This window comes from Antechinus flavipes, chromosome 2 (assembly GCF_016432865.1).
Source record: "Antechinus flavipes isolate AdamAnt ecotype Samford, QLD, Australia chromosome 2, AdamAnt_v2, whole genome shotgun sequence".
NCBI classification, from domain to species: domain Eukaryota; kingdom Metazoa; phylum Chordata; class Mammalia; order Dasyuromorphia; family Dasyuridae; genus Antechinus; species Antechinus flavipes.
This window is the reverse complement of record NC_067399.1, coordinates 498,540,210-498,555,075: the sequence shown is the minus strand read 5'-3', so window position 1 is coordinate 498,555,075 and position 14,866 is coordinate 498,540,210. Positions and strand designations below refer to the sequence as shown.

Sequence of the window (14,866 nt, the reverse complement as noted above, 5' to 3'; positions counted from 1 at the left end):
TTCCATCCATTCCCCCCATCCCCTCCCCTAAACGGCAAGTAATCTGTGTTAAATAAGTGCACACATTTCTACAATTATCATGCTGCACAAGAAAAATCAGATCAAAAAGGAAAAAAATGAGAAAGAAAATGCAAGCCAACAACAAAGTGAAAATGCTATGTTGTAATCCACACTCAGTCCCCACAGAACTCTCCTTGGGTACATATGGCTCTTTCCATCACAAGTACATGGGAACTGGTCTGAATCACCTCATTGTTGAAAAGAGCCACATCCATCAGAATTGATCATTGTATAATATTGATGTTGCCGTGTATAATGATCTTCTGGTTCTCCTCATTACATTTAGTATCAGTTCATGTAAATCTCTCTAGGCCTCTCTGAAATCATCCTGCTGATTATTTCTTATAAAACAATAATAGGAATGACTTTTTGATAAGGATGAAAGAACTTTAAAGGAGCAAAACTAACCCTTAAATGGCACCCAAAGTGTTTGGGAAAGGAGCAGGGAAAGATCTGGGTACAGAAATTCCTGAGGGACAACAGGTAGGAACCTCCATTCCTCATTTATGTAAGTATCATATGCCTCCATCACCCAGTAAATTGTAAGGTTCTTGAAGACATAATCATAATAATAGTAATTGTGTCTTGTGGCCCCATTGGGGTTTTCTTGGCAGAGATTCTGGAGTGGTTTGCTGTTTTCTTCAACTCATTTTACAGATAAAGTTCTTTCAGCATGCTAGGGTAAGGTGCCTGAACTGAGAGTTGGGAGTCTTGAGTGCTAGACCCAACTTGGTAAACCACATGAGCACTCCTGGGACTCAATAATGAATGTTTATTGATTGACAACATACTACCATGATAGGAATAATAATTCCTATCCACATTCTAAGGTCACTGAGGATCAGGCCTTTATCATTACTCATTTGACTATTGGCAACAGACTCCTGCTGGGTCTTCCTGTGCTTTTGTCTTCATGACCCAGGTTCCATAGATTTGCCAAACCAGCAATCCTAAAACAGGACTCATTCCCTTGTTCAAGAAGCTCCTGGCTTCCTCCTGCTTTAAAAAAGTAAGATTCCACTGAGCATTTGGAATCCTTCACAGTCTGGTTTCAGCACTTTGGAGGCTGAAAGCACATTTTCCACCATGTTTCAGTCAAACTGATTTACTTGGGTTTTTTTGTGCATGATGGTCCATCTCTCAGCTCTGGGTTTTTGACCACTCCATTCTCTGTGCCTAGGAATGCCTTCCCTGCTCATCTCTGCCTCTTGGAATTTTTAGCTCCTTTCAGTTCAGGTGCCCCTTTCAATAAGAGATCTTTCTTGAATCCCTCATTGATTAATGCATCACTTCCCCCCATCTTCCCTCTAGAAATTACTTTTTATTTACTCATTTATGTATGTGTTGCATGCCCCCCTTTCCCCCAGTCCTTGAAGACATAATAATAGTAGTTATTCAGTCATACCTGACTCTTTTCATGACCCCATTTTGGGGTTTTAGTGGTTTACCATTTCCTTCTTTAACTTATTTTACAGATTAGGAAACTGAAGCAAAGAGGATTAAGTGACTTGCCCAGGGTCACAAACTAGTAAATGTCTAATGTAATCTCAGGTCTTCCTGACTTCAGACCTGGCAAGCCACTTAGTGGCACCCCAAAATAGGAATAGCTAGCATTTATATTGTGCTTTAAAGTTTATAATGTGCTTTACAAATATGATTTCATCTGATCCTCACAAACATCCTGGGAGGTAGAGACTATTATTATCCCCAATTTACAGATGAGGAAACTGAGGCAGACTGAGGTGAAGTGACTTGCCCAGAATCAGATATAGGAAGTGTCTGAGGCAGGACTTGAATTCAAGTCTTCCTACCTCCAAAGCTACCCAGCTGCCTCTAGATATGGAACTGAAATGAGACAGTGAATGTTAAGCTCTTGACCCAGCCTGAGGTGGCTTTCAAGGCGCTTGTATGAAGATTTCTCGCAGCCCTGATTCCCTGTGGCCAGTGTTGTTCTGAGTGTCAGAGCAGCAGCCCCGACAACTCCAGGCAGCCACAGGGTATGATGGGTGGTGTGTTTCCAGCTGCCTGGCAATTGAACATTAAGCAGCATCATTGGGTGGTCGATTTAGAGCTAGGAGAAGCCTCAGGTGTCCCTCAGGTAATACATGAGGAAATGGAGGCTTAAAGAACTGGTTTGTCTTATGTAGGTTCTGAACCCAGATCTGCCAACTCAAAATCCAGTGTTCTGCCGCATCACACTGCCTGCAAGTGGGATTCCCGGGGAAGCAGCAGCACCAAGGCTGCACCGATGGGGCTTCTGCGCACCTGAGGAAGGCCCAGCTGAGGCAGTTCCTCAAACCCTACCACAGCTCATAGATGGGTATGCTGCAGCCCAGGCTGGTGCGGGCACAGGAAGTGGGAGAGGCTCCTTGTCCTGCTGGGGAAGGGGAGCTACTGTCTTCCCCAGCCCCAAGGAAAGGTCCCAGACAAAGGGGCACAGAGTGCAGGGCTTTCAGTATGGGAGATGGGATATGAATGGTAAAGGGCAAAATTTCACCTGAGCTCTCTGTTACCTTCATTCTCCTTAGCCCTTCTGTCTCTTTGAGAAGACAAGATGTATGAGCTAGGGCCAAGCACATCCATCCATTAGGGATGCCTTGTAGAATGGGCAAGTAACCCCAAAGCAAAAACTATCTAGGAAGTCAGAGAAGACATTAGGGGAAGGATCCAAGGTCCCTCCCCCACCCTGAGAGGCAGCGCCCCTCCTGGAGCTCCACCTTCCTTCCCTAAGTGGCCGGCTTGGAGCCCTCTCCCAAAGTGGACCTCACTTTTGCCACCAATAACTCTCTCTTCCCCTACCTCGTGATGATGTTGGGAGAAGCCAGCCGGTGTACGGTTTCTTGGCAACACCATCCTTTAGAATGGAAGTTCTTGTGAGGAGAGATTTCTCCATCCTTGTACCCCAGTGTTTGGCCCACAGGAGGCACTGAACAAATACTTGTGGACTGGGTGGGGCAGTTCCAGGGAAGGTGGAGTATAAGGCACCTCTCCTCCCCCTTTCTCATGTACTCTCTGATGTCAAACACTCAGTTTTTCTAGATTTGCTTGGAAAGGAATCACAGCAGAGTCATAGTCCTTCATCAGTTGATTCAACTCAGGCATCTGCTCTTCTTTGTTCTCCCAGAGACCTGTCCTGACGTTTCTGGATACTGCACCTTTACCTAGAGAGCACCTCCCTGTGGAGGACTCAGTCTTGAGATAAGGGGCTGAAAGAAAGGAACTCTCTCTTAGGCTCGACATTTGTAGTGGGGAAGTATTCTACAAAGGGATTTTTTCTTGCTTGGATCCGTCTAGCATGGCCTGACTCTTCCTGGTTGGCACTGCCAACATTCTAAGAAGTACTCAGTTCTGTTCTTCACTCCCTCGTGGAAGGTTTCTCTAAACTCTTTCTACTCTGCCAGAATTTCCTGAAGTGTTCCTTTCACTTTTTTGGCCCGAGAAACCATATTTGGCCTCATCAGCCTCTCAGGGTTGACCCACTAGGATGGGGTTGGTGGAGGGGTGACTCATGAAGCAGTCTTACCTTGGGAGGGTTCTCTCTGACACCATACCATAGGGCAGGCACCAGGGCTTCTATTTTAAGGAGCACGGATTCAATAGCAGAGGAGGGGAGGGCTCAGTCACCAGCATGGATTCTCTTCCATTTCTGTGTAATAACCATTTTATAAAACATTTACCTTCTCTCCCACCCTTGCCCAGGAAATAAAGATGAGTCCACCAAATTCAAGCCTGCATTTCTTCTTCATGCATTTCTTCTTTTACTTCCCCCTTTGCTAGAGCTGAGGGCCAAGGAATGGAGAAAGGGAAACTATTCCTGCTGTCCCTCCCAATTGGGGTTCAGGTGGAATGCTGGCAAGCTGACCTGCTTGACCCCGCTCAATATTCGAGGGCTTGGAATCTGGAAAAGAAAAATTCAGGGAAAGGAAAGGTCTGAGCTCCATCCTCTGCCCTCTTTATCCCATCCCTTCCATATATCAGAAAAGAGATGATCCTGGGAGAGTCCTCCCTTTTTGTCCTTGCATACACTCAGGCCAAGCCCCATTTGATCATTGTTGGGTCCTGATTGACTCAGATTGCATATAAATAGCAATCATTTGGCCAGAAATCCTGAGAGTCTTCCCCTCTCCGATTTATTTATTTATTTAGATTAGGGTTTGGTTTTTTTTGACTGAGTGAAAGAGAAGATTCTTTGCTTCAGTTGCTACCTAGTCTTAAACACTAAATGGGTAGTTGTCTCAGTCAGACTGAGACCTGTTGAAGACCTTAGTTCTTCTATTGTATCCAGAGCCATCTCCAGTGGTCCTGATCTACATCTGACCACTGGACCCAGATGGCTTTGGGGAGAGAAGTGAGGCAGTGACCTTGTCCAGCCTCCCTCACCTAAATCCAATTCACCTGCATGTCAGGCATCCCCTCCCTGATGTCAAGGTGTCATGTTCAAGAGCCAAGGACCGCCAGCAACAATAACAGCCCGCACCCTGACTCCCTCATGTCCTCACCTCAGGGTTGCTGAAGGCTTTAACAAGCCTATGTTTTTTGAATGTTTCAGTACTTTGGCTATCCTCTGCAACGGAGGGTGGACGGGGCACCAGGCCCAAGTCCCCAAGTCTGTAAGGCTGAATCTCGGCCAGTTGCTCCAACAGAGGGGAGGGCTCAGGCTCCTGAGAACTGAGACGAAAGAGAGGGTTGAGGGGACCACCTAAAGGACTCCTTTCTTCCCCAATTTTCCAAAACCAAACTAAATCTCTCCTCCTTGAAGATGATTCCCAGTCAGATCACCACTCACCTCTCCTCAATACTTGTCAGGAGGGACTGAAGAGAGGGAGACTTAATTGGGGGAGGCACGAACTCAGGGATACTGGGCTCCATAGCCACAGCCTTGTTCAGCATAGTCAGCAGCTGCCGCAGCATCTCCTTCTTCCCTAACTGGAATAACAGGTCTACCTCGCCAGCCTCAGTTTTCTCAGGGCGTGCCTGGGGGCGAGGAGAGGAGGAAGACAAATGTCTGGAGGCCGGATAAACTCCCGACAACTCTCTTTCTCCACCTCCTCTACCTGCACAGGTCTTGGTGAGTATCACAGCAAACTTAGTACCCAGCCATCTCACACACAGCAATTTACCATTTTGAGTGCTTGGATTAGCATCCTCTAGTCCTGCATGGACAAAGACTATTTCTTTGTGGCGAAATTAGGCAACTGATTTATCACTTTGTAAGGATTTCAACAGTGGCCCGTGGGGAACCTGAGGCCAAAAGGTGGGGCATGATATGCTTTGTGACATGGGCTGAATCCCTCCCTGTTTCTGGGACTCAATTTCTCAATCTGCAAAATGGGGACGCTATACTTGGATAGTCCCTAAGGCTCCTTCCACTTCTGGCATTCAGTGATTCTAGACATGAAATAACTTGTTCAGAGTCATACAGTTGATGGCAAAGATGAAAATAGAATTCAGACCTTGCTGAGCTTCTGTTTCTACCCCATTATGGTGAGAGTTAAATGAGTTCAAGGATGTAAGAGCTCTTTGTCCATGGCAGAGTGCTGGGAGAAGCTGTGGTTGTAAATTGATTTTGTTTAAAGGACGGCTTCACCTCATATTCTTTGGGTCTCCTGCCCATTACTTAGTATCCCATTTCTTACTCATTGATTATCTATAGTCTATGGGCAGGTAACTATACACTTCTGATTGAACATTTTCCCTCTTCTGGATCTTAGTATTGATGGACCACATCTTGAGCAAGTGTGTGTATACTCACCTTTAGCAAGTCCTGAAGGTGGCAAGTGACTTTGGTCAGCAAAACCTCTAGACTTTGCCGATTATCCCTCTCCTTTTCCAACTCCCTTAGCAGAATCTTCTCCTCTGAATTCTGGCTACTCAATTGCCTCTTCAAGATCTTTATCCTGTTCCTGGGGATCCAGGAACAGAGTACTATGAGGAACTGGCTTTCTATCCATTTTATCCCTTCCCCCTACACTAATAAAATGCCGAACTTGGAAGTAACAAGACCCTGAGTTCTAATCCTGTCTCAGAAACTTCCTAGCTGTGTGACCCTTGGCAAGTCATTTAAACTCTTTCAAACTCAGTTTCTGTACCTGGAAATTGAGGCTAATAAAACACCTATTTTCTAGGGTTGTTGTGAGGATCAAGTAAGATATTATTTGCAAATAACTTTGCAAACTTTAAAATTCTACATAAACACTAGCATTGTTATTCCCATTGTTATTACCATTATCATCATCATTATTATCATTATTGCAATTATAATCATTTTTATGTGAGGAAGAGGAGGAAGAAAAAGAGGAAGAGGAGGAGAAGAGGATGGAGGGCTGTAAGAAAGAGCTGTATTACAATTACCATAATTATTATCATTATAATTATCATCATCATTCTTATGTGAGAAAGAAGAGGAAGAGAAAGAAGAAGAAAAGGAGGAGGAAGAGGATGGTGAGCTAGTAAGTAAGAAAGAACTGTACTCAAGAGTGGTTGCATTAGCTAGAATCAGCACCTCTTCCTGCTACTTCTCAATCAGGAGGGGTTATATGAATGGCTTGTTCACTCTCTGTGTTCTGGAGCTGCCTCTAAATCATTTTTCTTCGAGCTAGAAATGACATCAAAAGATCATATTTCTGTATCCTACCTCCAACAAAAGGAAACAGAAGCTCACAGATTGGAGATGCTTATTTCCAAGCTATGCAAAGTTTATAACGTAGTTAAGGCTGGGAGCCAAAACTCTTCACTCCCAGGTTAGTGGTCTTTCTGTGGCCCCATCCTAATATTCTCCCCCCGATACTTGGAGATTCAATGGTTGATTATCCTGTGTAAGCAGAGCTCTGACTTCTTATGCTAAATACTAGGCTTACTGGGGTGAATTTTCTGCCCTCTTCCACTCTTCTTCACTCCTCTGGAAGTAGGTAAAGTTATCTTACTTTAGCTCCTTGTTGTCTTCCTCCATCTTCTGAAAAGCAATTTCTGCCTGATTCAATATTATTCGAAGCTGGTCAGCTTCAATTTCTGCATGCTGCTGCTGCTGGTACTTTTCAGAAAGAAGTTGAATTATCTAAGGGAAAAGACAGAGGCTTAGAGGTAGTGATTATGTGAACAACACGTATGACTTGCTTCCCTTCCAGATTAGGTTGGGATATTCTCATAGCAGTTTATGGAGTTGAGACAAATCATATTGTGCTTTCTCTATGTCCCCAGTGTGTAAATTTAAATACATATATATGTATATATGTCTATACACATAGGTGTGTGTGCATACATATATTTAATAGATGAACTATTGTTTCCCTTGCCTAAAATGAGTTCCTCCCCATCTACCCAAATCTTCCCTTTTCTTTAAGTCCCTCTTCAGTGAAGCCTTTCTTGATGGTTTCAGGCCACACTGATTTTCTTTTTCTTCTCCCTTTGCACTTGTCTGCAAATTATATAATTATAATTTAGCACCTAGCTATCTCATTACGTCCCTTGTATTACCTTATCAAGTTGTCTTTTGTACTTTCTAACATTTAATTCATATGAATCGTTCTCCTCAACTAGGCTTTATACAAAGATAGTTCTATTACCAGAATGAATTGCAATGAGATCCATCCAATCTTAGACCACTCGGGACCAGAATAGTCACATGATGTCTCTGAGTGTAAGAGATGGTTTTGAAATATAGGAGGACAAAAGAAAGTCATGCTGTCCTACTACCTGCCTTGTGAAGAAGAAAAACTTTTTAAAAAGCTCTATGCCTCCCCTCTCTAAATAATTGTGATTAAAAGCCTTGTTCCCAGAAGTGGAAATAATACACAAAACATAAGGATGCATTCCAGAACTTTAAATAAGAGAAGTTATGGCCTGAAAACATCACAAAATAGGAACTGAGACTGAAATGTGACTGCTGGGAAGGTTCCCATCTTCCTTCCCTTTTAGATAGATCTCAATGACCAATCATTAGGTTACTACAACTTATCCTCTAGGCCAGAATGGGCTTGTTTGAGCCTTCAAAATTTAACAAAAATTTTCTGTAATGTACCAAGATTTACACAGATTCTAGAGTTTGTTTTCTGGAGAAAAACCTGGTCCTTACTATCCCATTTACTTTTCCAGGCCAAGAAGATTCTAACTCTTTAGTTCTTCCAAAAAACAGAAGAAGGGATGGGGGGAAGAGAGAGAGGTAATAAGGAGGTTGGGGGCCTTTTTTATGTTTCCTGAGGCTAGTCTGACTATTCTTATTATTTGAATTCTGTCAGCACCTCAGTAGTGGACAGCTCCCTAACAGCCACCAAAACTTTGGATGTACATTTTAGTTTTTAAAGATGCTTGATTTTAGTCTACTTTTGTTAGCTGCCTACTCTGTGCCAAACGCTATGCCACCACTTGGGCAGATTACCAAAAAAAAAAAAAAACCCACTATGTAGGACACTCCCTAATTTCTTCCATTTAAGTGGAACTGTATTTCCTGTAATCTTTATCCTGATTCTCTATCTTCATCCTGTTTCTCCTATGGCATCCCTTCTCCACCTCTACTTCTATTTCACTGCTACTAGGAGAAAAAAAATTAGTTCTAAAGAAAAAATCTCTCTAATATCTTTACTCTGTCCTCAGCCCAGCTTCCTTAGCTTTATCAAGGATTCAAGTCTCCAATAAACCCTCTTTCTAGGACAGGGCATCAGTAAACAGGCAGGTCAGAACCTTTCTCACTTATGACATGGCAGGTTACTTACCTTGATGTGAGTGAGGCTGTTCTTCATCATGGTCTTCTCATTTCTCTCCATAAGGGCCAACTTGTTGCACATCTCCACCTTAGACTCTTTCAGAGCATCATTCTCCTTTACCTGCTCCAAGTTTCCTGTGTTTATTCTGGCCAGATCCAGGGCCACTACCATGTTCTCCCGGATAGCTCTTTTTGTTGTCTCTGCCATTTGGGAGCTAGAAACCTCGCGAAACTCAGCCGCCACCATGTTCATACGATGGATTATATCCTTCCGAAGTCTTTGTAGAATAGAAAAAAGGAGCTTATATGATGCACAGAACCTTAGTTATTCTTGGAATTCAGTTTCACATCCCTCTTCCCTCAAGCTAAAAAGACCCTGGTCTTCCTCAGAACCTTGGATTTTCTGCCGATGTTCTCTAATTCCATGCTTTATAAATTGGTCATGGATTTACAGAATCATAGATCATCATAGCTAGAAGGCATCCCAAAGAACATTTAGGTCAATATCAATCCTTTATAGATGAGGAAAGTGGGACCTAACAAACACACAGGCTTATGCAAGGTTATTCAACTAAGAACTAATAGGTAGATTCTCTAGATTCCTATTTTATTTGCCTAAGCTTAGATGACTAGATCTGCTTTGATTTGGGTGAATGACCTTTAGATACCAGGAAAAGAGCCCTAGGTCCTTTATTTCACTTCATCCTGTACCCTCACCATTCCTGTCCCCCAACCTACCATTACTAAGAAAGATTCAAACCTCTCTTTATCTGTCAAAGCCTTCATTTCCATGTGGTAAACATAGGACTTGTAGTCATCTTGCTGCTTCTTCAGCTGCTCTTCCAAAAGGGAAAACTTGGACAAGAGATCACTTTTCTGGAATTGGAATTCCTCTAGTGCAGCCAACTTAGCCCCTGCCCAGAAAAGATTTTGTGAGCAAGTGGCCTCAGGACCCTCAAAAGTCTTCAACTGGCCTTAAGGTGACCTGGACTGTGTGGAATGATTTGCCCCTGGCCATATGCTCCTCAGGCAGAACTCTGCTTCCACTACTTCCCAGTCTTTCAGTGATCTGGTTCAGCATCACTGATCCATTTGTGTTTGTAACAGCTTCCGAATTCACACCCTGTGCTTCATGAAGTCTTCTCTGTGCCTAATATTCTCTGCACTTTTCTGGATTTTGCCCAATCAAAACCTCCCCCTTGATAAGCCCCCTCTCCTTTATTTTTTCCATTTACTTAGACATCTTTCAAGATAGCTCAAATCATATCATCTCCTTTCTTGACCAGTCCACCCTGACTTCCCTCTTCAGAAATCTACAACACTTAGGCAAGGTTTGGCTGATTGACTTTGTGTATTAGATGAGTCCCCCAAAATGGTTCCCTTGGGAGACCCTATAGTTATTTGAATGATCTTCAATCCAATTCTCACAGCTATTCTCCTGGGAAGCCATCCCTCTGTATATGTGATCTGGTAGCTAACTGTTTCTGTGGGTGTTGCAAGCACACCTGCTGAAGACTCAGAAAAGAAAGTTGCCACTCATATTCTTGGCAACAAGAATTTTAAAAAAGTTCATTTGTCCAAGGTCATACAGGGTAAGTAGAACTTTTATATGAACCCACATCCTTTGGCTCCAAATTAAATTCCATAGTGTTTACTATGCTACCATGCTATGATGACCTTTGGACATCGTAGGATTCTTACCAGTTCACTGGTGGCAAATCATCATCTTTTGACATTCATAATTTATAATGTATTTAATACTTTATTATTTAATGCAATAATTAATTTATAATCATGGTTGATGAAAAAAGTGGTAACTGGACTAGATCATGTTTTGAGACAACAAACAAGAGTTGGCTCAACACTATTAAAAATTTTATTCATTAAATGGCTCTGAAGGCAATCCTTAAAGAGGATTCCAGAAATGATTTATGCATCAGTATCTTTTCTGGAATAAACTCACAGCTTCTCAGAGGGAACTACTTTAACAGGGTAATGCCCCTTGAAATGTCTAAGTTCTGCTATACCTATTAAATGATCATATTCATTATTTTGTAGTCCTACTTCTTTGAATAAGAGTTTAGCCTTTAATGTTTTGTGGTTTACAATGTATTTCTTAAGTCCTTACCTAGATAAGAAATCTCTCTTGAGGGCATAGATCTGCCTTTTCCTCCTATCTCATCCATGATATAGCCTAGGTCACTGGTTGAATGCTTTGGAATCACTCAATGAAGATGTTATAATGGCCTGGCTGATTTGGACCTTCCCCTTACCTAACGTGATATTCTCCATGGTGAGCTGGTCTTTGGTCTCCTGGAATTCATGGCGTACCTGGGCCAGCTGGGCCTCAAAGGCATCCTTCTCCATCTCTTTGGAGATCTGCAGCCCCTGAAGCTGAGAATTAAGTTCAGCAATCTCATCCACACGTTGATTAAGAGTTCGTTTCAGGAAAGAAACAACCTCCTTTTTGTTGTGAGCCAGCTGGTCGAACTCCTCCTGGAAAGCTTTCTCCTGCTGGGACAACTCATCCCACTTCTTTCTGTACCTAGAGTAAGAGACAGGCAAAGGTTGGGACACAGTTTTTTCCTACTATATGGTTGGAAGAGCTGGAACAAGATGCTTAAGGGGATAAGGCTTCAAGATAAGGCTCTTTCCTGAGGAAGGAGACCATAAGCAAATGTTCAGGAAGTAGGGCCATTGACACTGTCTTTCTACTTCTTGGGAGAAAAATACAAGAAGAAAATTGCAGGTCCAAAGAAGCAGAAAGATGCTATAAGTATAATAGAGATCAACAGGTGACTTTAATATTATCAGCCTTATAGAACTATGAGAAAAATGGAGTTCTTCAAATCCAAGGTCAAACTAATTTGGAAAAAGTCAGAGATCTATGCGCATGTAAAAGATAGAGCAGTTGTCCATCTGCTGTGATGCAAAACTGTACCACACTTTCCAAAAACTCTCCCCTGGCCTGTGACTGATGCCTGAGATGCCCTCAATTACAATCCATTCTTGTGGACTGCCCTTCCGATCCTTTGTACAATTCAAACCCCTCATTGGAGGACTAACCCACCAAGTCCCCCTTTCTTCTATATGAATGAGCTTTTCAGAAAATTGAGATTACTCACTGACCCTAGGAAGAGGAGAGAGAGGGGCAGAGTAGTAGTAAAGGGCTAAATAAATCCAAAATCAATTTCCCACAATGGCCCAGTGCTCTCCCAAGAGCCAAGTACAGTGACCATCCACCCCTGGACTCCAGTTTCTTGGTGCTCAGAGCAGTTCTTCAGACTGTTAGAGCTGAAAGGGCACATAAGTGCCATTTATTCCGAACCCTTCACTTTTACAGATGGGGAAGCTTAGGGTGGGTGAGTAGCTCAGAGATTTTTTTGAGGTCACAGATCTGATTCAAGGTACAGCTAGGATTAACACCCAGGCCTCAAGGCTCCATATCCAGAGCCTTTCCCATCAGAGCCAAGACAGAGGACCTGGCAAGTCCCCTCCCAGCATCTATTGCCACAATTAGCCCCAACAAAGTGCAGAACCCTGCCTGACTTGTCTGGGCCTCCTGAATTGCTGACCTTTCAAGTTGATTCTCCAGCTCCTGGATTTGCCTGTGGTAGAACTCTCGAGTCTCTGTTAGGACTTCCTCGATGGCTTTAGTAGCTGTCTGGATATCTATCTTCTTCTTTTTCTTCTTAGCCTCTGGTTTTTTCTTAGGAGCCATCGCTAACTGTAGCTGCTGCCCCTTTAAAAGGTCAAGCTGTTGCTAAGGAAGCTCCCCTCTCTATACATAGTAACAGGCAGAGAAGGAGTTTAAAGAAAAACTGACCTCCTCCAAGTTGGGACTGTATTTAATTAGTTTTTCCTATCCTTTCTTGCTTCACTTAAATATGCAAAAATCTCTCCTTTGCCCACACTTACAACCCTCTGCATTTCTGCAGATACTTCCTAAAAATTGGGCTTTTATTTTAAAAGATTTTTACCTTATTTGTATTTATGCCCTTTGTTTCTATTAGCACACTGATTTTTGAACACATCTCTTGCCATCTCATACCCAGTGAACCAACTCATATAACAAAGATTTTAAAGGAAAACTAGGTGAGGTGGGAATGGGGAGAAAATAAAAATTAACAATACTTCAAGTATGTCCAATAGTATATGCAATATTCTCTACCCATAGCCCTCCACATTTGCAATGAAGGGAATAGTTTGATCAGCTCTTCTCCAGAGCCCAGCTTGGTGGTAATAATTACACAGAATTCAGTTTCTCCTTCATTGTTGTTATTTCCATTTCCACTGTTGTAATCATTGTATATATCTTTTTCCTGGTCCTCTTAAGTTTACTTATCATCAATTTGTAGATCACAGGATCATAGACTTAGAAATTCACTAGTGATCTAGCCATCTCCCTTATTTTGAAGGTGAGAAACTGAGGCCTGGAAAGGTAAATGACTTCTCCAAGATCACACAGGTCATTAATGTCTGAATTGGGGACCCCGGGTGACTCCAGATAAAGCACTTTTACCACTGAGTCATATAAGCCTTGTTAGGGGTTGATCAGGGAGGTCTCACTCACTCACCTCTCAACACCCATCTCTCTTATGGCTCCAAGAAGCTGTAGTATGCCCACTGGCACATCCCAGTAAAACCTTCCTGGCAGATGGACTAAGCCAAGGTGAGGGTACCTGACAGGCCCTGACAGGTGAGTTAGGGGAATGTCTATCCCAAGATATGAAGACTCCTCCCAGTGGAACGGTCTGATGAAAACAATTTGTTCCAATGGCCACAGAGGCAGTTGAAACAGGTACTATGGTGCAATTAGGGTTTGGTCAGACACGAAAGATGACTAGGTCATTCACTGCATCCCAGGCCATCACTGATCATGTAAGTGGCTGAGTATCGATTTTATGAAGATGACTGAATCCATGAAATCTGAAAAGATCAAGCAAACATGTACGGAGGGAGAAGAGAAGGGGGTCCAGGACAGAGCCTTGGGGGATACCCATGGTTACAGATTGTGACCAGGATCAAGATGACCACCCAATAAGGCACCAACCCCCTCATTTTATAGATGGGGAAACTGAAGTTGAAGCGTTAACACAGGTCACATAGTAAGTGCCAGAACTCGGGTCACACACAGCTTCTGCCAGCTCTTTTCCTCTTGCTCAAGGACGCCCAAGAGATAATGGAACTAAGGTTCAGCTGCTTTCCCAACCGGAGTCTATTCCTGATCCATCTTATCACCAAGGTTGCCCACTGCTCCTTCCCTTACCCCACATTCTTAAAGAAGTATAAGACCCTTGTCAGAATTTGAACTTGACTTTTCCTGACCCCAAGTCTACCACTATATTGTGACACCCACCTGCCTCTAGGGAGATCTAGTCCAACCCTTTCATGTTATAGATTGAGAAAACTGAGGCTCAGGGGGATTGAGTTGCCTAAGAACACACAAGTGGTAGGGGGAAGAAATCAGAGTCTAATGTAAGTTCTCTGATTGCAACTCCACTGTCCTCATCATTCATTACTGTCTCAGAGCTGCTGAATCTTCGCTCTGACCTCTCATCCTCCCAAATGGAAGTCAGTGATTTAGGGTTTTTTTTTAAGAGCTGGAATGACCTTTAGAGATCACCTAGTTCAATTCCATTATTTTATACATGAAGCGAGATGTCTCCAAGGAGGGAAAATATCTGAGATTACATAGCAAGTTAGTGGTAAAGCCTTAACTTTAGATCTTAACTTAGATCTCCTAGTTCATTGCATTAAAGGCAAGCTGTCTTCCATCTACTAAATAAACAAATAAAAGTAAAAATAAAGTATTGACTAGGTAGAAGTTTACAGCCCTCCCCTCCCTTTCCCCCCCAAATACAGGATACCAGTTGTAATTGGGGTTTGGTATTATCTTGCCCCCTTGTGGCCAGCAGTAGCTAACTCACTAGACTCACAGGTGTAAAAATGCCTTCATTAAATTTCCCAGAATTTAGAAATTCGAAGTAGTCCTCAAGACACCCTGCTCCATTCCTGTAAGAATTGTACTTATTCCAGCTCATTGGACAAATGAATTGAGAGTCTCTTTTGGAAGTTTTACCCACAATAATGGCTTCCCAGTTTTTC

The 14,866-nt window shown here is 42.9% G+C and overlaps 1 protein-coding gene across 1 annotated transcript; it reads right to left on the bottom strand.

The window, feature by feature from the left end:
* Positions 1–5: 5 nt before the first annotated feature.
* On the bottom strand, positions 6–12,768 carry LOC127550823 (cilia- and flagella-associated protein 157-like). The gene is made up of 9 exons (XM_051980044.1): positions 12,334–12,768; positions 11,032–11,303; positions 9,519–9,672; positions 8,769–9,036; positions 6,984–7,114; positions 5,813–5,963; positions 4,847–5,034; positions 4,560–4,728; positions 6–3,958 (listed from the first exon to the last, which is right to left on the bottom strand). Exons 1-9 carry the CDS (start codon positions 12,477–12,479, stop codon positions 3,869–3,871), a joined length of 1,569 nt encoding a protein of 522 aa, XP_051836004.1. The 5' UTR covers positions 12,480–12,768; the 3' UTR covers positions 6–3,868.
* Between the last annotated feature and the right edge of the window lie 2,098 nt (positions 12,769–14,866).

Excerpts from the sequence above, each read along its gene's own strand:
- LOC127550823 (XM_051980044.1), bottom strand. The coding sequence starts at position 12,479 with ATGGCTCCTAAGAAAAAACCAGAGGCTAAGAAGAAAAAGAAGAAGATA. Across the intron at positions 7,115-8,768 it reads ACAGCCTCACTCACATCAAG|ATAATTCAACTTCTTTCTGA; the intron begins GTAAGTAACCTG and ends CTTTTCCCTTAG. Across the intron at positions 3,959-4,559 it reads AAGCCTTCAGCAACCCTGAG|ATTCCAAGCCCTCGAATATT; the intron begins GTGAGGACATGA and ends TTTCTTTTCCAG.